Below are 20,238 nucleotides of genomic sequence, written 5' to 3' on the forward strand. Positions count from 1 at the left end.
CGGCTCCCTCTGGACATGGGCTACAGGGGTAGAGGGGAGTACCGTGCGTCTGCTGGATTTGAGTGTCCGTACATGCCTACTGTATAATGGCCAGAGGTGTGTGTGTGTGTGTGTGGGGGAGGGGGGTTCTTAAGGTTGCAACTCGTCAGTTGTTGTTCAGTCAAATGAGACATTTTAACTACCTACTTGAGAGTTAAGCTCTGTTTTCCTACTCTGCTGAATCCCATTATCAAGTCTTTACCAGAAACTCGTGGCTTTTCCGCTTTGCGATTCGCAAGCTCATTAGAGCTGCAATCTCTAAGCACCTTTTGTCCTCAATGAGTCTAATTCAACACACACTGCAGAATCTTCTAGAAGGCTGCACATGTTAGATGGATCTTCTTAGGAGGATATGTTTGAGGAAGATCAGTTTCACATCTTGCTGTAAGCTGACCTTGAATGATTTAACAGTTATTTCAAAACACCCACTTTTTAACACAAACTCACATTCAAGTATTGTCTGCCTTGAATCAGTCACAGCATAGCCATACATTAAGATATGCTGCATAAACACATGTACCTTTCACAATACAATACATATGGCGGGTTCCCTCAGCATGATCATATGGTACATATGATGCATACATACTGTACATATAGGGCATTTTCCTCTCTGGTCACACTCCTCCATCTGGGGTCTCTGACCAAACTCTGCTGTACGCTCATGACCAAGCAAAAATGAGCCTGGTTGCAGGCTGGCAGCAGGCCGTCTGTTTTTGTGAAGCGTCAGGGAAAGTCTCCCTGCCTGTGGCGCTCACATTGCCTGTGGAGCCCATGCTGTGTGAGGGAGTGTGTTTACCGGGATGATGATGCAAGACTCTGTGTGTGTGTGCAGGAGGCTGGGCTGAAGCACAACCAAACGTGTGTGTGTGTGTGTGTGTGATTGAGTGTGTGATTGAGTGTGTGTTTGAGTCTCTGAGAGAGAGAGAGAGGCAGAAAGGGGGCGTGTCTTAGGGGAAGGGAAAAAAAAGACAGAGGGGGGGGAGGAGGTGGAGAAAGAGCGAGAGAGCAAGCTAGCGAGCGAGAGACACAGCAAAGGGAGAGGGAGGGGGGTGTATTGTCCAGCCTCCATAGCCCCTCCACAGGCGTCCAACGCGCTCATCTGACAGCTCAGGGTGGAAGTTGAACCAGCAAGAGGGCGGGGGGAGACAGAGAGGGAAAAAAAACACCCACAAGAGGGTTTTACCCCTCCTTCTTCTCCTCCTTCTTTTCCTTCCCTCTTTTTTTTTTCTCGAGTGCACTCACCAGTTCCCCTCTCTCCTGCGCGGCAGCTCACGCTCACGCTCACACTCTGACTCTGGCTCTGGCTCTTTGTCAGTGGAAATGGGGGTGCAGGAAGGGCTGACCGTATCATGCGCACAATAGAGACAGCCAGCGCTGCTTTGGAGCCATGAAAGCCCAGCGGGAGAGGTTGAGGATTCCGGGGCTGACGCTGGAGTGAGTATATACACGTATTCCCCCTCCTCCGTCTCTCTCTCTTGCTCTCGCTCTGTGTCTCTCGTGTTGCTGTCTCTTCATGCGCTTATGTTGCGTTTATCTTGGCGGCAGACGTCTGGTCATCTGCCTGCAGTCTGTGTGTTTTCCTTCTGCCAGCTAGCGACAGCATGTTGGGGTTTAGCCTTCTATGCGTGTGTCACTATGCGTGTGTGTGTGTGTGTGTGTGTGTGTGTGTGTGTGTGTGTGTGTGTGTGTGTGTGAAGGTAGCAGCAGCATTGACACACTGGCAGCATCCGCAGCAACAGCAGCAAGTGCGATCAGAATATACTCTGCAGTTAGCTAGCAACAGCGCTCGTGTGTGTGTTTGTGTGTGTCTGTGTCTCTGTGTGTCTCTGTTGCTCGTCTGTCAACCTCAAGCCCTGGGATTGCTGCAGCTGTTTATCTTGGCTGCCTGGTTATGGTGACACACATGGGCACACTCACACACACACACACACACACACACACACACACACATGTACACTCACACAGTCACAATCGCACATGCACAGTCTTTAGCATTGATGCACACGTATTGTTTACCACACCTCGCCTAATCACCCTGATCGTGTGTTGATCAGCTGGTCAGACCCCCCCCCCCTCCCTCCCCCAAGCACTGTGATCAATAGCGCTGTTAGGCAGCAGTGAAGTGCCCTTGTGGAAAGGGCCTGACCACTGCCCAGTGACACAGCTGCAACCAAAGTCACAGCCATAGTCGCCACCACCATCACAACACAACAACGGCAACAGTCGCTGCAGCATCAGGGCAACGACACCCAAACAGTTTAACCAGGCTGGGCTGCACATGTGAGCCATATGCAGCCGTGAGGGATCGCTGCTAACTAAAGGGGATTAGTCGCAGCGTGTGTCCTTTTCAGGATCTCTAAGGTCACAAAGACACATGTTTACCTTGCACTTGCATCAGTACGCAGATCACTATGGAGACCGAGAACTCTGCTCAGTGGATGCAGAAGTGGGGGTTGGGGGTAGGTTAGTGGGGGCTAGCTCAGCATTTTCAGGTCTGCTTGATTGGATTGATGTGGGTCGTCAATAACGACACAGGCGTCTGCCTCCCTTTCCCCAACCCCCGCCTCATATGCGTTTACTGGGCAGCTCAGCCGAGTACAGCCTCCATCACATGCTGACGTTGTCAAGCTGGAACTCGCATGTTGGATGCGTCTGAGCAGAGACGGAGCGTCTAGGTCATTGTTTACCCACAATGGCTGTTGCCTTATCTCAATTTTCAAACTCCGCTCCCCACTTGACAGTGTGTTTTTGTTTTACTTTTTACTCTTTGTAGTCAATCAGTGTGTGATTAGGTTTAATCGAGTATTTCTATTCAGGTTTTGGGTTGATTTCTGCTGTTTAAAGGGGGGGAGGGCACTGTTGCAGAAACTGCGTAGTGTTTCTGGCTCCCCTTAAAGGAGCTCTCCCTCCCTTTCGCCCCCTCTGGCTTCGTTTTAATGGTCCACCTATGTGGATGTGCATAACTAGCCCCTCACTGCCCCACCACCCTCTCAGAAGAACCTGAGGATAGCTGTGGTAACATGTTCCCAAAACACCATCAAGGTGGTCATACATACAGTCAGTTAGTCAGTGTTTTGATAAATAACGTGCTCTGCTGCTGTGTGATGCTGCATTGTGGTTAATGTATGCCAAGTAGAGTATGTCTCTGCATATGAGCGTGCCGTTGTCTGAACCCTCAGTCACCACCACCCCACCACTGTTACCCACCATGCCATCCAGGCGTTCATGCTGAAGAAATGACCATTTACGAAACTCAATTTAACTTCTTCCAGCCTCACTCCCAGAAGTCTGAGCCCAACTCCCACGAGCCCCTGCAGTCCTTGCAGCCCGTTGCACGCCTTTCATTTTTGGAGGTAAGAGCGAGCTGTTTCAATATGGCCATCTTGATTCGTTTTCTTGTCTTTTTTTTGTTTTTGTCCTTCTTTTGGCGGATTGAATGGATGGGCAAAGGAGCCATGTTGATTGAGGTTTGTGCAAGGGTCATAAAATGAAACATATTTTTGACAAGACCAAAAAAAAAAACAATAACTCTCTCTTGTTACCTTTGTTTACTCGTTGTGCATTTGATTTTGCGGCTTTTGAGTAGGGGTTTAGTGAAACAGGGTCACGGCTTATGTAATATTCTCAGTGAACCCCCCCCCCCCCCTCTTTCTCTCTCTTTCTGTGTGATCTGCTTTTTTGCCCACTCTTTTAAGTGCAAAGTAGGATTTATAGAATTCACAATTGAACTCTTGAGCTGAAAAGAACGGCCAAGGATCATTGTTTCCAGAACTGGTGGTTGAGCTGGAAATTTATGATGGTCTAAATGAAACTCTTATGCACGCAAATGCAAAACTGGGTCTGTTTTCTCAATTATTTGCATGATTTGCATGATACACTTGAGCATATTTTAATAAACATAAAAATGGAGACGGAAAGATGGACGAGAGATGGAATTAATCATGGGCTCCGTGAACAGCAAGCTTAATAAGATTGTTATGTGTCTGTGATGGCTTGGTTTTACAGTACATGGTGAATTTTTGTATGGCTCAAAAACACCTTGAATGGGTTTGTGACTGTGTGTCTTGATACTGACGTTCTTCTTGTCAATCCCAGAATCCTCTCCCCACTCTCTAATGATGCTTGCCTGGAGCTTTTTGCTTTGGAGAAGGCCTGTGAATCGTCCTTTTGTTCCAGAAATACGTATCTTTGGGTTCGCAAAGGAACTGGGTCATCGAGCCTGGACTCTTTTGTGGTTTTGCGGTTTTGATTGGCCGGTGTTTATGCAATAGCTTGTTGCGTGGCTCTGGGCTTTTTGAAGTTGTGGGAATGGAAGGTCAACAGAGTTGATGCCCCCTGTGTCTCCTCTCTGAAGTCTCATGGATGGTGAGAGCCCACAGCCAACACACAGTAGACCTTTTCATCTTGTACTTGACAATGAAACCGTAATGCAGTGAGTCTCTTTGTGTGGTGTGCATACATCTCTATTAAAAAGTATCTTGGCTTTGTATTGTAAATAGTGAATCTTTTATGAGATGATTTGTGAAATGATATTGATTGCCAGATGTGACAACCTGATACCACTGACTGCATGTTAGCATTGTATTATAGCATTGCACTAGTGTGCAAACTCTCATGTTTCATATTGCAGAGTGTATAGCTGTCTGGTTCATTGGGTACATGGAACTAATGGATCACAATTGCCGGTAATTTTAGTGCTGCTCACTTAATTGACGGGTTCAACCTGGATATGGTTTCGCAAATATACCAGGAGAGAGCAGGAAAAAAAAGAGCAATTGTGTGATTGTTATTTACTGCGATGCGAGATCTTGGCAGGAGACTTTTCCAACATGGAACATTGATTTGACACCCACTTTCTTCACCTATGCGAGACCCAAACCTCCTCCATTCAATTTTTGTAGAATGAGCCAAGTACAGTCCTGAGCTGTACTCATATTAGCCTCATTATAGTCGCTTGCAATCAGAACCGACATAGGGCATTTTTAAGTACCCGGGAGGCTCTAACGCTCTCTGTAGCCATCTTGAAAATGTTTTCAGCAGCAGTGAATGCCTGCTGGAAGGTAATTGTTTTGAAATGTTTTCTTGGTAGTTTGACGGTGCATTTAAAGCCAGATAACACTGTTGCAACATTACACCATTGCTGTATTTATTCCATTGCTGTGTTTTCAGAGGCCTTGGCTACCTCCACCCCCCCACCCCCCAGAAGTTAGTAGTTGCTAAATGGCTAAGTGGTGCTGGGCAGATCAACGTTAAGTGCCCCCGAGAAGCAACCCAGCAGCGACATGTGTAAACTCTCCACTGTTTGTTTTACTCATCCTGTCTGTTCGTTTACTGGAAAAAAGAGAGCTTGAAGAAGAGATGGCCGGTGATTCTCACCCCCCCCCCCCCCCACACACACACACACACACACACACACACACACACACCTCCCGCCCCCCCTCTCCAGCCTGAGCCTAGTGTTCCACAACAAGACAACAACAGCAGCTCCCGGAGAGGAAACTGACAAAGTCATAAACACAACCAATATTTGCATCGTAAAAATGAAGCCCAACAGAACAGTAAATGGCAGGGACAGCGGAAAAAAACAACAAAATAAATTGGGATAAATGGAGAATAGGGAAAGGCAAAATATGCCTGTTTGTCTCTCTCTGTTCTCTGGTTCTCACATTTTCTCTCTCTTTTAAATGGGAGTGTACAGACAGGGATAAAAATCAACTACAGCAACTAATCCAATCCAGTCCAAGTTTCTCATAAAAACATCGGCTGCCAGCTCGTCATGCAGAAAAACAACACAAACAACCAGATGACAGAAAGGCCCAAACACAGTGCTGGAATGACAGTAAACGGAGCAGCAGTGATGGAAGGTTCTGGAGGGATGGGAGTAGAGATGCTGAGCACAGGCACAGGCCCAGAATGCACAGTAGGATCCTTCACAGATATCCACATCTGAATCCACATCCACATCTGAATCCACTTTCCCTAGGCCTAACTAGGCAGACTGTTCATTTTATGGTTTTTAATGCCAATTGCTCAAATAATTTTGTTCTTCTTATTTAACTTTATTTTCATCTATTTAACTAACATGTATTTAATATTATTATATACTCTGAACAGTAAAATTATCCCCGTATCACCACAGCTTATTGCTAAATGCATATGGCCTGTTGTCCTCTTCCTCATTTTCCTAAATTAATTTGTGATCTTCGTTCCTACTTATCATAATCTTATAGTACAGCGAATGACGCATATCTAAGACTCTCATGAGTCTCTTTAATACTGATACAATCTGCTGAAGAAACCTCTTGCCTCTTAACCCCAAGCTTCCACTGTGTTGACGCCTATTGCTGATACCGAGGGTGCCCTTTAAGTAAGACACTGCCTCAATCCCCCCAGATGTAATTACACTGCTAATAATCTCATCTAGAGGAGCACAGGCGAAGTGTCAAAGTTACTAATAAAAGCATTCATGCGTAAATATCGTTAGTGTCTCTAGATAATAGGGTGGTTGTATCTTCTCCCCCATTTTCAAATAATTCCTCATTTTCACCGAGAGTGTTTGCATTTCATAGTGGTTGCTAGCATAAAATGGCATGTGTTCTGATGGTGGTGATTTTTATACATTTATTTTCTGGCTTTTTCATTGTTGGCTCTGGTTAAAAGAAAGCTGAGGACATTGAGGAATAGTGGAATGGTTGTGCTATGGTGTTGGGCTGTCATTGCCAAGCTTTTCGATCAGCAACATGTTCAAGGAAACGGGTCATCAGATGAGGTCAGGGAAACACACTCTGAGGTGTCAGTCACCCTTAGTCAGGTACACACCCGTGTGAATCGGTTCTAGCGGCCGTGTGCCTTTGAATCACCCTCGCTTTAATTGGGGCACGGAATCAGAGTGCCACACCACACACCCGTATTTAGAATGTGGTGCCGTCACACCACTCCGTGTGTGTGTGTCAGGTTGTGGTCTAGAGTGCTTACAAGTCATTGGCTCAGCATAAGAGATAAGACCAATGGAGTCATGAGACTCCTTTCCACATCAGGGAACTTTAGACACTGTGTGTGTGTGTATGTGTGCTTGGTGGTGTTTGTTTGTTTGTTTGTTGTTAACAAGCCTGTTATCTCAGCGCTTTTTTTTATAATCGGTCTCATCTCCTAAACACTCTGAATACCACCACCCCCTCCCTCATTGCCCAGTTAATGTTTGAGTGTTTCTCTGAATCAAGACTACAGGTAACCTCATAGATATGCAATAGGATCATGTCCAAACAAAACACCACACACACACACACACACACACACACACACACACACACACACACACACACACACACACACACACACACACACACACACACACACACACACACACATACACCCCCACACATACACACACATACTTAACACACACATACAAACACACAGCTCAGTCGTATGCTCCTGGGCTTGTAGCTACACGCCACCATATCAGGCTACTGTAGGTTCTGCCCTCTTCCCCTCTCTCCTCGGCCCCTTCCGTCCACTCATGCGCGAGCCGAGGGCTCGGGAGGTGGGGGATGGGAACACATTCAACAGCTAATTGTCAAGACCAGTGGTGGTGCTAGAGGTCGGTGGGAAGTGTTTGTTTGTGGGGGGGGGTACCGCCTGGCCTCGTCTGTCAGCTGACAAGGAGAAGAGAGAGGGAGGGAAAGAGGGAGAAAGAAAGAGAGAGAGCACAAAAATAGAGAGAAACTGAGAGACAAAGAGATAGAGGGCACTTTGGACAGAGGGAGATGTACAGAAAGGGGAGGGGGGTATTGGGGGGGGGGTTAGCCTGCCCATGCTCTGTTCTTTCTTCTGTTCGTATGATCTGCCAAGAGGCCAGATTGGCGGACAGGTGTGCGAGAGATCAAAAGTGCGGGAACGTACCACATCACTCTGCACCCGGGCCGGACAGCATGCACGTCCGTCTGCAATGAACCGAGCAGAGAGAGTGAGGAGGGAGGGGAAGAGAAAAAAAAAAACACCCCCTTGCTCCGTTTCAGAAAGCAGAGAGAGGGAGGAAGGGCCGCTGAAAAGCACTGAATTTCCACATCAAACGGGCCAGCTATAGGAAAGCCAGCCCCTACAGGGATCAGAGTTGCCAGGTTGGGCAAGTGCGCAGAGTGGAGCTGAATGCGTCGTGCTTCCATGTGGCGCCCTGATGATGCAGTGCCTGATCTGACTCACTAGACTCCTCCTCCCCCCTGCTCGGGGTGGGAAGTGGTAGGTGCCTGTTACATGATATGGAGCATGTTTCAGCTGACTGAGAGAAGTGGCTGAGCCGTGCATAGGATAGATAGAGACCAAGAGAGAGAGAGAGGGAAGGAGTGAGTGAGACAGACTTTAGACCAAGCCAGGAAGAGAGAGAGAGAGAGGAAGACACACACTCACGCGCACAAACACAAGTCTCTTGACTAAGGATATTTTTCATCTCAGCCCAGAAACGGATGTTATTGTGACTGAGAGAGAGAAGGATAGGAAAAGGGAAGTAAGGAAAGAGGAAAGGGGATTATGACCACAATCAGCGCCCACTGGACGTGGAGGCTTTTGTGATTGAGGACACCCCCCGGGAGGACAGCAGAAGAGGGGGGGACAGGCTGTCCCGCTTCCACACTCCTGCCTCTGCATGCCGCAGCTGTTTGCAGATGTGTCGGCACACGTCAAGTTGGGCTTGGACGGTTGTGCCGCGGCGAGGACGAGCCACCGGGACACTTTTTGCTCGGGCGGACGCGCGGCGTCCCTGCCCGGCGACGCCAGGCGCTTCTCCTCCCCCGGCTTCCTGAGGCACCCCGGGGCGCCGTGCTGGCATGACCTGGACGCCATGTCGGACGCCAGCTTGTGGACGATGCTCTCCAACTTTTCCATGCCACACTTCCTTAGTGGTGCTCGCCTTCGACGCTCCAAGAGGTAACCAGAGTCTTCCATCCTCATCACTCTGCCACAGCGTTTTAAGTTCAGGGTGTCCGTGTTGTCGAACTCCTCGCCCCCTTGTCTCAGGTGACATGGGAAGCTAAATGTTTTTAAAGAGAACCAAAGCTGTGTGAGAAGTTGGTCGCTTACTCAAACAATACGTTGGGTGTTGCTTGACCCATTGTGTGTGTGATTTTCTTTTCCTCCATTGTGAGGTCTCCGTGAGGAATGAATGGGTGATCCTTATCGTGGCATTATCGGTTGACCCATTCGCCGCGCTGAGAGGATGTTTACAAACAGGGTTTTTAATTACCTCGCCTCGTTTCCAGGGACAAAAGGCGTGCCAGTGTGATCAGCAGGCCATTGTGAAGTTCTTTATTTCCCTATCCTTCAACTAGGACAGTTGTCCGTAGTGACCAGGCGCTTTAAACATTAACTACTGAGATAGCTTTGTCCTAATTGTTTGTTTGTGTGTCCAAATGGACTGTCTTACTCAGAATGATGAATGTTTTAACTTAACCTCACTTAACCCTTCAAATTGGGGTCACTGACCTTCCAAGGAAGGTCCTGTCTCTGCCTTTATGACACTGGTGTGCGAGCCGGGTCAAAGATGCCAACCGAACAGTTTTGCGGCTTCTCGCTCCTTCACCAAGTCAGCGAGTTGCATGTGCTAACTTCATTGCCTTTTGTCCTCGACCATATTCATATTTTTAAATCCCTGCCATGACCTATTTTATAGCAGCGAGGGAGAAGCTTAAAGCCCCCATGGATTTGCTTCATCTCTTCCACAGCATGTTCAATACATTACTGTACAGTACAGCCTGTGCTTATCACTGTATTGGCCGTCGGATCTGATCTTATGTGGAGTTGGGGTTGCGAATGGACACTTCACCATTTCATTTCCACTGAAAGGGGTGGAATGACTCCCTGTCAGTGAGCCTGTATTAGCCAGATTATCTTTTGAAGATTATTAGGGATTATTTCATCTGCAGCGAATGTTAAAGTACTGTAGGCGTTAGATTCTTTTCCTGTCAGATTCAGACGTACGCTACAGATTCTGTGTCCTCCAGCAAGCTTTCTCACCAGTTCGCCGAGTCAAGCTTTTGTGAATGACTTGACCTCCACGAACTCTGCGCAAACCACTGTGTGTGCCCAGTCGTCCGTGGATAATCGGCACAAAATGAGTTGATATTGGTTGCGTAATCCCTTGCATCATCGCAAAAGTTTGCCAATACTGTGATTTGCTATGATTTGACCTTAATAGAAGGAAACGCGTATCCCACAATGCAGCAAGCAGAGCAGCGGTCTGGATAATGAGAGCTGTAGCACTGGGAATAATCTCTGGCTGCCTTCATTTTAGTGTCCTGTTTCTCTTCCTCTGTGTGTGTGTGTGTGTGTGTGTCTCCTCTCTTTCATCTCAAACTCCCTGCCTGTCAGTTTGTGTGTGTGTGTGTGTGTGTGTGTGTGTGTGTGTGTGTGTGTGGTTATTGCTGGTGTATGTAAAAGTTGCTGACGTCAGTTCACCTGACTTTGCAGAGCTCTGAAGTCTTGTCCACAGAAGAAAAAAAACAACAACAATCAGCCGTCCTGATTTTTTCTTTTTCCCTCCTTCCTTTTTCACCCCCTTTTGCGATGTAGACACATGAGGAGATAAGAGAAGACCTGTGTAAGGACTCTCTGCCAAAGTGGAAGCGTTTACAAAGCGAGACGGCTATTGAAAGCCTCATGTAAATATGCCCCCAAAACAAATCAAGCTCTTTTTCTTCTCTAAGCAGCCCCGGTGCTTTCATTTCTGTGGGATGAATAGTAGGGAAAGATTGTTGTGCCTACTCAGCTTCTGATGTTAGCGGTGTGAATAGGGGTATAGTGTGTGTGTGTGTGTATCTGTGTCTGTCTGTGCCTGTGTGTGCGTGTCTGTGTATGTTTTTGTTTTCCGCTTCTTTGTCTTCATTTGAATTCATTGCTCTTTTTATTATGACATGATTATGGCTCAGTTATTGGATGGCAATGCAGTGCCGGTGATTTTTTTTGTTTTGTTTTTGTGTGCAGGAAATAGAGACAAACACTGAGCCAAAAGAATAATTTTTCTCTCTCTCCCTCTCTCTCTCTCCTTATCTCTTCCTCTTCCTCTATTGCTCTCTCTCTTGCGCTCTGCATCGTAGATTTGTGCAGATCCAGCATGGACGTCTTGGATCCTCACATGCGTCTGCACTGCCGAGCGGCTGTATAGTTAGAATGCTGGCCTACTTCTCCCCAACGCCATTGCCAAAGGCGCCTTCCTTTGTCGTGGCTTGCTTTTAAACACCATTTAAACACAATTGCGGTTTTATCCTGATCAAAAATTCACACTTGCAGCGTAGAGTTAAGCCGACAGAGGAAGGCTTGAGTTCAAGTGTTCCTCCGCAGTAGTGGACTATTATTTCTGGAGTGTGACCTCAATAGATGAGAACATAGGGGGGGAAATGACAACTGAACATTGTGTGTGTGTGTGTGTGTGTGAAAGTCATCTCGAACATTTAAGATTGTTATGGTGTGATGAAAGAGCAAATAGCAAAGCCGTCTTAAGTCGAAGCGCACACTGTGTTTACGTGTGTGTAATTGGTGAGGACATGTATAAATAGACAGTTAAACCTGATCCCTGCTCTCTTTCTCTTTCTCTCTCTCTCGTCACTGGGCACCTGTGAACCGGATATTATTCACTTTGCTGCAGTGTTTAACGGCCTTGAGAGGAGGGCAGTTCTCAGACTGACATCAAAGCGCTGATTTATTCAAGCTGGGCCATCTCAGAGAGAGCAGCTGAGAGTGGGAGGCAGAGGTGGCCCGGTTGTGGCCCAGATATGGCATGGACCTGTTCCCAAGGTGTCTGTTCTCCCTGGGTGTCTTGGGTGTCACTGGCTGTATTTGGACCATGCACTCACCCACCATAGACTCCACTATATATGGTGAATGACCACTACATACATAGTGATTCACTAAATAGTAGACTATATAGTGAGTGAGTCGATGTTCCTAACATAGCAGCTGTTTTGGTGCTAGACTTGGAGATCAGTTTAAGTAATTCATAATTCAATTTCAATTTATTGTGCTTATGGAGCGCCAAAACATTACAAATGTATCAGGGCACTTTACAGAGTGTAGACAATCAGAGAAAACAAAAAAGAAAAGAAAGGAAGAAAAGAAAAGAAGGCCCATGGGTAACAGGGGTGAGGAAAAACTCCTTAGAATTAGAGATACATATAGGAAGAAACCACAAGCAGAGCCACGACTCAAGGGCCTGATCCATCTGCCTAGGGTCTAATACAGGACAGTAAAGTCTGTATACATGACAAATGCATATGATAGTCAGGTGTAGAGAATAGGACATGGTGTTTAACCCATTCGCGCTGGATGCTGCATGACGCAACATTGACCCTCCCGCTGGATGCTGCGTAGCGCAACATTGACCCTCCCGCTGGATGCTGCGTAGCGCAGCATGCTTTTTATTTCATGTTTTTAGGTGCTACAGAGGCTTAGCTATTAAATGTTGGTAGACGTTGACAATTTTTAGTATGTTTTCAGAAAACCCTCAGGAAATAAGGTTATTTAGTCTAGAATGCCATAGGATTCTATAGGCGTTTTTAGCAGGCATTTTAGGAGTAAATGGGTTAAAGCACCTGAGGTGAAAGTTACAAGAGGTGGGATGAATACGTATACGGTATGATAATGCATTAATCCTGATTTAATGACAGAAAGTTCAAATAGTCCAGCGTTGGAATTGTCCAGGGGAAAGGAGTTGTCAAGGGGCATGTGGTGGGTCGGCAGACAGGCCAGGAATCTGGGCAGAGTTGTCATAGGCAGGTGATGGGTGGCTAGGCTGTACGGGCCAGGAATCCAGATAGGGGGACAGTAATAGGCAGTCAAGGATGGGACTTCAGGTGAGATGGGTGAGAGGAGGGCCAAACACACGGATGGCTGATGACTGGTGATATACCTCACAAGTGAGGCATAGTAAGGGGGATGAAAGAGAGATGTAGAGTGGGTTAGTATTACTGAAAATCAAAATGGTTAATGTCAATAAGTAATCAGTGGTACTATATATTGTTACAGTATACCATAGTGAGAATAGGCAAGAGAGGGAGAGTTGAGAGAGAGAGAGAAGGGGAGGGGGGGGGGTTGTACGGCGTGGCACATGAAAAGTGCATGACAGCACTATGCTATAGCAGCATAACTAAAGCATGAGGTGAGGGGTATTCGACACCAGTGCAGGTATGGTCAGTGACCACCATCGCACACGTGACTGAGGTGGCAGTCACACGAGGACTCAACAGGGTGGTCCATTCCAAAAATCCCTGAGGTGGGTGAAGTTCCACACCGCACCATACCTAACTATGGGAGGCAGTAAAGAGGTATGTTTTAAGTCTAGACTTAAATAGGGACGGTGTCTGGTAGTCGAATTGAGGAAGGGAGATTATTCCAGAGGAGGGGTGCACCAGAGGCCAGTATTCTGTGATCGTAGCGGTCTAGGTGGGTTATATGGGACTAGGAGATCTTTAATATATTCTGGTGCCTGGCCATTAATGGCTTTGTATGTTAGAAGTAATATTTTAAAGTCAATGCGACTTTTAACAGGCAGCCAGTGTAGGGATGCCAGGATAGGGTAAATATGTTCATATTTTTTAGTTCTAGTGAGTGTGCGAGCAGCTGCATTTTGTATAAGCTGTAAGCTCTTTAGACAGGTGTTATTGCAGCCAGCGTATATTGCAATAATCAATCCTTGAGGTGACAAAAGCATGGATTAATTTCTCAGCGTCTGGTAAAGATAAAGACTTCCTTATCTTTGAAATGTTCCTTAAATGATAAAATGAAGTTTTGGTAATCTGATTGATGTGATTATTTAGTGATAGGTCTTGGTCAATTGTAACTCCTAGATTTTTAACACTTGTGGATGAAGATAGTCGAAGATCAGTAAATGTAGTCTGTGATGAGGGTAGGATATCCCTCATCTTTTTAGGACCTAAAACCATGACTTCTGTTTTATCGGAGTTCAAAAGCAGGAAATTATTTGTCATCCATGTCTTTATGTCTCTTATACTGTACATGTGTCAAGTTTGGCTAACGGAGTTAATTCGTCAGGTTTTATGGAAAGGTATAGTTGTGTATCGTCTGCATAAGAATGAAATTTAATGCCATGTTTCCTAATTTCAGAGCCTAGGGGAAGCATATAGAGAGGGGCCCTAGTACTGAGCCTTGAGGCACCCCATATTTTACCATAGTCTGGGTAGACGGTTTATTGTGAACCTGTACAAATTGTCTGCGGTTAGAAAGGTATGATCTAAACCAAGCGAGTGCTCAGTCTTTAATGCCTATCAAATGTTCAAGCCTGTGGAGTAGTATGTCATGGTCTATGGTGTCAAAGGCAGCACTGAGGTCCAGGAGGACCAATATTGATATACTGTATGTCCATTATCGGCAGCGATGAGGAGGTCATTAAAAACTTTAACTAACGCTGATTCAGTACTGTGGTGAGCTCTGAAACCAGACTGATATAATTCTTGGATTTTATTCATATGCAAGAAGGCACCAATTTGTTTGGACACATGTTCGTTCAAGTTTACGCGCTGTTTGTTTGAGGGTTTTTGTCTGTGGTATACCATGGAGCACGCCTTACTGTACTTGTTTTCTTATTCTCTTTTTGAGTGGTGCTACTGAATCAAGGGTTGAGCGTAATGAGTTCATCACATTATCAGTTAACAAATCGACCTCGGCTGGATTAAGGAAAGGGCCTTCTGATACCACATGAGTCCGGAATGGGGCAAGCGTAAGCGAAATTTTTTCTAGAAAATCTGCATTAGTTTTTTTTTTCAGGTAGGCCGCAGCTGTAGTATTCAGCTGAATTAGGTACTGCATATTATAATGTCATTGTAAAAGTAATGAGATGGTGGTCAGTTAAGTAATTCATAAGGAATCTCTGTGGAAAAAATGTGGAAGTGTGGTTGTAATTCTTAGTAGCACTGACAACTCTTTTCTGGAAGCTAAGCTCCTTTTTACAAACAGGGAAGTTTACAAATTTGACTCTGTCATGTAATGCATTTTTGTTTCTGTTTGTCACTATCATCTTGAACATAACTGTTGTCAACTTTCCACTGAAATTTGCAGTAGGTTATTGGTTATTGTTGTTTCCATGGTGGCTTTTGTTTACTGGGGCTGTTTGTCAGCCTTTATGGAAGACATGTGCTGGATGTTCTTGAACATTGCTGTTGTTATGAGCTATCGCTTTGTGGTGTTGGTGTGAAAATGCATAGGATGCAGTTTGATGGCCCTGGCATCAACAGCGCACTCACATTACTTATTCATTTACCCCCATTAAAATCTCATGAGATGGAATCCATGTCAAGATTAACTGATGCAGGTACTGTATGTCCAAGGTGGACCATTAAACTAGTCGTTAAAATGACTGTGATTGATGTCACTCTCTCAGACAAACATGCAATCCACATACATTAACTGGATTTTGCATGTCGCCCAGGCATCAGGATCAGTTATAACGGCGTGTAGACTTTATCTGTTTGAGTTTCCTGTAAATTACAATTAAGGTAGGCCAAGTGTAAACATTAACAGATAAACAGACAGTTATCAGACAGAAACTTTGCCACAGGATTATCTTCAAAGTGGAGCAATTAACAGACAAGCACACCTGTTGCTGGACCCTCCCTGTCTGTTGTGTTTGACCGTACTGGTCTCTGCTTCTAGTTTCAGTCTGCAATGACCAAACTTTAGCTAGTAGAATCCAGACAGCTAACAACATTAAATGATTTTACCCCATAGCAAGTTAGCTCTCATTCGTTATGACTTGCCTTTCCTTACTTGACTCGGTGATCCTGGCCCACTCTGATCAGAACAAAATGGAAAAATAACAAAAAAAATAAATAAATTGCCCTTGCTGTGGTCAGTGATCTATGGAGCTGCATCCCATTTTCATATATCAAGTGTTTCATAATCAACCGATCTCCGTCTCCATCTGTGATTATTTGCGCAGACAGCCAAGCCCTGCCCAGGACGGTCTGCCTCGCTCTTCTCGTTAAGCAGCCCTGTAACCTTTAAAGCCGAGAGAGAGCGGGAGATTAATCTGTCTATCAGATCAGTGCCCGCTACCTCTGATGCCCGGGTTGCTGCTGCTGCTGCTGCTGCTGCCGCTGCTTCTGCACGGGGCCCCGAACGGACGCCTGAGTGCTGGGGTTCGGCTTCAGTTTGAGCTGGGGCTTTGGCATCCATTATGAATATGTTTACTCAGCTCCAGCTGGGCAAGAGGAGACAGAGATGGATAGACATGGAGGCAGAGAGGGCCAGACAGTAGGTGCACTAATGAGAGAGAGGGAGAGCAATGAAAGGTTGTAGGCACTCCTGAGAGACGAGAGACAACACTAGCACTAGGAATGAAAGGAGAGAGAGACCGACCAGGAGCGATATGGGGAGCGACAGAGAGAGGAACGGAGAGGGAGATGGAGACAGACAGGGTGAAAAGCAATGAAAGACCTTCAAGTCGAGAGACGACACTGACACTAGAGAGAGAGAGAGAGAGAGAGAGAGAGAGAGAGAGATCCCAGTGTTTGTGTTGTACGGTAAGGGATGTGAGAGTGCTGCATTGAGCACAGGTCTTGGGGCAGGCATTTCATGTGCAGTAATATTTTTGTTCAGGAGGACGATCCTGCTCCTGTACTGCAGAAGGCCTGTTGACTTAGTCATGTAAAAATATCTACATAACAGGCATCATATATGAATTTTAGTGTTTTCATGTATTGCTAAATGATATCATCATTCACACTAATTAATGATGTAATCATTAGGTCACGCTTAGAGATTTTTCTCCGTTGAAGATGATGATAATTACAGCAGTAATGGTAATAATAACGAGTCTAATTAAAATTGACAAGTCCTCGCTGGACAGTTGTGAGAGATGGTCTCCAGCAAAGCCAGCATTAAGAGGAGAAGAGACTCACAAGGGCTCTGCAATGTCATCTGTAGTCTCCCCTGACACACACACACACACACACACACACACACACACTCACATGCACACACTCGATGCCATTCAGCGCTGTCTGATCAATGGCTGTGAAGAGCCCTGATTCTGCAGCGCTGTTGAGGTTTGGGTGATGTAGCCTGAGCTCTGACTGTGCTCTCTCTCGCTCTCCCACTGCCCCTCTCTCTCTCTCTCTCTCTCTCTTTCTCTCACTCCCTCGTTTACTGACTGTTGGCTGTCCCTGTCCTCAGCTGATGCAGTACCCATTTTCATTCAGGACCATCTTTCTCCCTCTCTTTCTCCCTCTCTCTATCCCTCATCTCCCTCTCTCCTCTTCCTTCCTACTCTCTACCTCTCTCCTTCTGTCTCCTCGTTTCATCTTCTCCTTGCCTGTCTGATACTAAAGGAATTGCGCTTTCTCCTTCTCTACCACTCTTGCCGAGTTTTTTAGGGTTTATATTTCTGTCTGTTCTTTTGCATTTTTCCCTCTTTTCACTTTCTTTATCCTTACTTTTCTCTCTCTCTCTCTCTCTGCCTCTGTCACACACTCTCTCCCTATCGCTCTTTCCCTCTCTTTCTCTCTGCCTCTTTCCCTATTTCTCTCTCCCTCTCCTCATCCTGACCACAGCTAATGTGATAATGTTGTGCTGTAGATCTATGAACTGCCGCTCCAGTGGTGCTGCTGGGTCGTTTGATCACATTAGCCGTCGCCGCCACTGCTGCACCTGACCTTGCCTGGGTCTCCGCATGTTTTGTTTTTGTGCTTTTCTGCGGCTGGAGGACCCAAAAAACAAACAAACAACCAACACAGACTGTATCGGTAGCAGCAGTTTGCAGCCGCAGCAGCATCTCTTGATGAGGCGGGTTGCATGAGCTCTGTGCATTTTGGACAAAAACACAAATAAAAATACAAAAATGAACCTCTCTGTGTCTTGCTCTTGTGCCGCTATTATTCCAGGCTTAGCGTCCGTTCCTCATAGTTATGTGCACTGTGTAATGCACTTGCCCACAGCAGATTTTAGAAAAAAGCTCATTCATGCACTCATTAAAAAAATGTGCACACACACACGCTTACTTAGTGTTGTTTGGACTCTGGTGGAGGATACTCGGGTGTCCCTATTAAGCCTCCCGGCTAATAGGATCTGTTTTGTAAGCGGTAAGCATATCATTACACAGCCACGCAATAGCTGTCCTTCAATCGCAGCTGAGGTTGTACCTGCAGGGAGGGAGAGAGAGAGAGAGAGAGAGAGAGAAGAGGCGTGCAGGGACACGTTTTGGAGTACACCGTCATCCCCAAACCCCCCCCCCTCCTCCTCCTTCTTCTCTACGTATTTCGGGGGGAGAGCATTCTGGAGGCATCTGCAGCATTTCGCAGAGCATGGGAGAGAGCGTGTGAGCATCCGGGCGAATGTGGCCATCCTTTGAGGACGTGTACGTAGTGAGTTTGATGCAGTACCTGGGCAGCCATAAGTGGTACAAGCCGTGGAAGAGGACAGCCAGACGGTACGTTAGCATTAGAGCTTTCTGCAGAGGCAGGGAGGCTGCACCACTCGCAGCTTTAAAGATGACCTTGTCTTTTCTTTTTCCTGATGCCTCAGTGCGTCGGTGTGGTAGGACGCAGAAGTTCGACTTGAGATTGTAGTCGGTCTCGGACAGGGCTCACAGGGAACATGTTTATGACACGTTTATAACCATAAAATGTTGTGTATGATCAGTAAACTGTGGACATGTGACTTTGTGTTCTCTTCAATCATATCTGATGTTGTCTCGCTTAACTTTAATCATAATAAAGATTGATGAAAATAACTGGTGAAGGCAGTCTTATCTGGTTTGCTGATATGACGTATTGTGGGGAAGTATGCTGGTAAACAGTGTACTTGATTATTCTTGATTAATCTTCCTATGTCATACGCGTCAGAGACCGATTCACTTCTAATCTTTGCCTTTAATGGCTTGAGTTACTTCAAGCCTCACCCCCCCCCCCCCCCCCCTCCTCGTTCCCGTCATCCTTTTCATGCAAGCCACGCTTGTGTTTACCTCTGAGTAATCAACAGCCTTTTCCTTACTGCCTGCATCAGACGCAGCCACCCTGTGTTCTTTCCAGTGGCATGTCCACACCACGTCTGCCATTAGTCCAGAGTCCTGACCTTGCATGACACCACTGTCTGTGTGTTAGCGGCCGTGTGAGCCTGTGAGTGAGCGAGCGGGTGAGTGAGTGGATGAGTGCGAGAGGGAGGATGCTGGCTTGTTTAATAATCCACAGAAAAGCTTAATCTCCTGGGCAACAGAGGCTCTAATGAGGACCATTATCATTATTAATAACTGACTAATGTCAGGGGAATGGAGTATCTCTCGCTCCCTCTGTCTTCCTCTCTCTCTTTCTCTCTCTCTCTCTCTCGCTCCTCCACTAGAGACTGCAGTGATCTCTTGGATCCATCGGCTTGATGATGGGTTGGAATTGACAAGAGGGCAAGGAACGGATGCAGTAAAGTCTTGTCTGTTCAATGATTGTCCAAGACCAAGGCAAAAACTCAGGGCTTCTCTTTTTATCTTTTAAAAGGCCCCATCAACAGTTATGTGAATCTTTTAGTGCAACCGGCAAGTGAAATGAACTGTGAAGAAACGATTGAACTCAACCATGTCTTCCACCCTGTGTTATTTTCATAGACTATCTGTGGTTATTAAGCAGTCTTGTCTTTTACAGTTGATTAAGCAGTGTGATGGTTCAGAGGATCTATCCTTGACCTTTAACAGAGTGTACTGATGAACAATGTGTGTGTATGTGTGTGTATATGTGTGTGTGTGTGTGTGTGTGTGTGTGTATGTGTGTATGTGTGTATGTAGTCCTGAACACTGGACTGCAGCAGATCAGCTCATGTGTCCCAGTGATCCTGAAGGTGTGTCATTGTGCTGCACCGGTTTTAACTAGTCTCTTTGTTTTTCTAGCTGCAGGACGAGCAACAGAAAGAGCCTCATAGGAAGTGGTCAGTCTTCAGCACTTCCCCGACCCCACTCGCCCCTTTCATCTCACACAGGTAATTGTGTGTGTGTGTGTGGGTCTGTGTGAGCGAGCGTGTGTGTGTGTGTGTGTGTGTGTTTGTGTGTGTGTGTGTGTGTGTGTGTGTCCTGTGTCCTGTTTCTCTGAGTGTATTTACATATGTACAGTGTGCGTGTACATGTTTGACTGTGTTTTGTCTCTCTTAGTGTGTTTGCATTCTGTGTGCGTGTGCGCGTGTTTGTTGTGTCCCACTCCCTGACATTGTTTTGATGTC

At 46.2% G+C, this 20,238-nt stretch overlaps 1 protein-coding gene across 4 annotated transcripts in view; it reads left to right on the top strand.

Moving 5' to 3' along the window:
- The window catches only part of mast4 (microtubule associated serine/threonine kinase family member 4), a 110,128-nt gene that overhangs the window by 56,126 nt on the left and 33,764 nt on the right, over positions 1-20,238 (top strand). For 2 of the 4 annotated variants that reach the window (XM_076284305.1, XM_076284308.1), the window contains one exon: positions 19,913-20,001. In XM_076284305.1, coding sequence (XP_076140420.1) covers positions 19,913-20,001 — 89 coding nt within the window. Of the gene's footprint in view, positions 1-1,113; positions 1,477-3,314; positions 3,396-8,369; positions 8,965-19,912; positions 20,002-20,238 lie in introns of those variants that run through there. The other 2 variants (XM_076284307.1, XM_076284306.1) reach the window with 2 other exon arrangements.

The sequence above is a fragment of the Alosa pseudoharengus genome, unplaced genomic scaffold, assembly GCF_046254945.1.
Source record: "Alosa pseudoharengus isolate Yale_2024_CS ecotype anadromous, Long Island Sound unplaced genomic scaffold, YU_APseudo_1.1 YU_APseudo_1.1_scf_14, whole genome shotgun sequence".
Lineage (NCBI taxonomy): Eukaryota > Metazoa > Chordata > Actinopteri > Clupeiformes > Clupeidae > Alosa > Alosa pseudoharengus.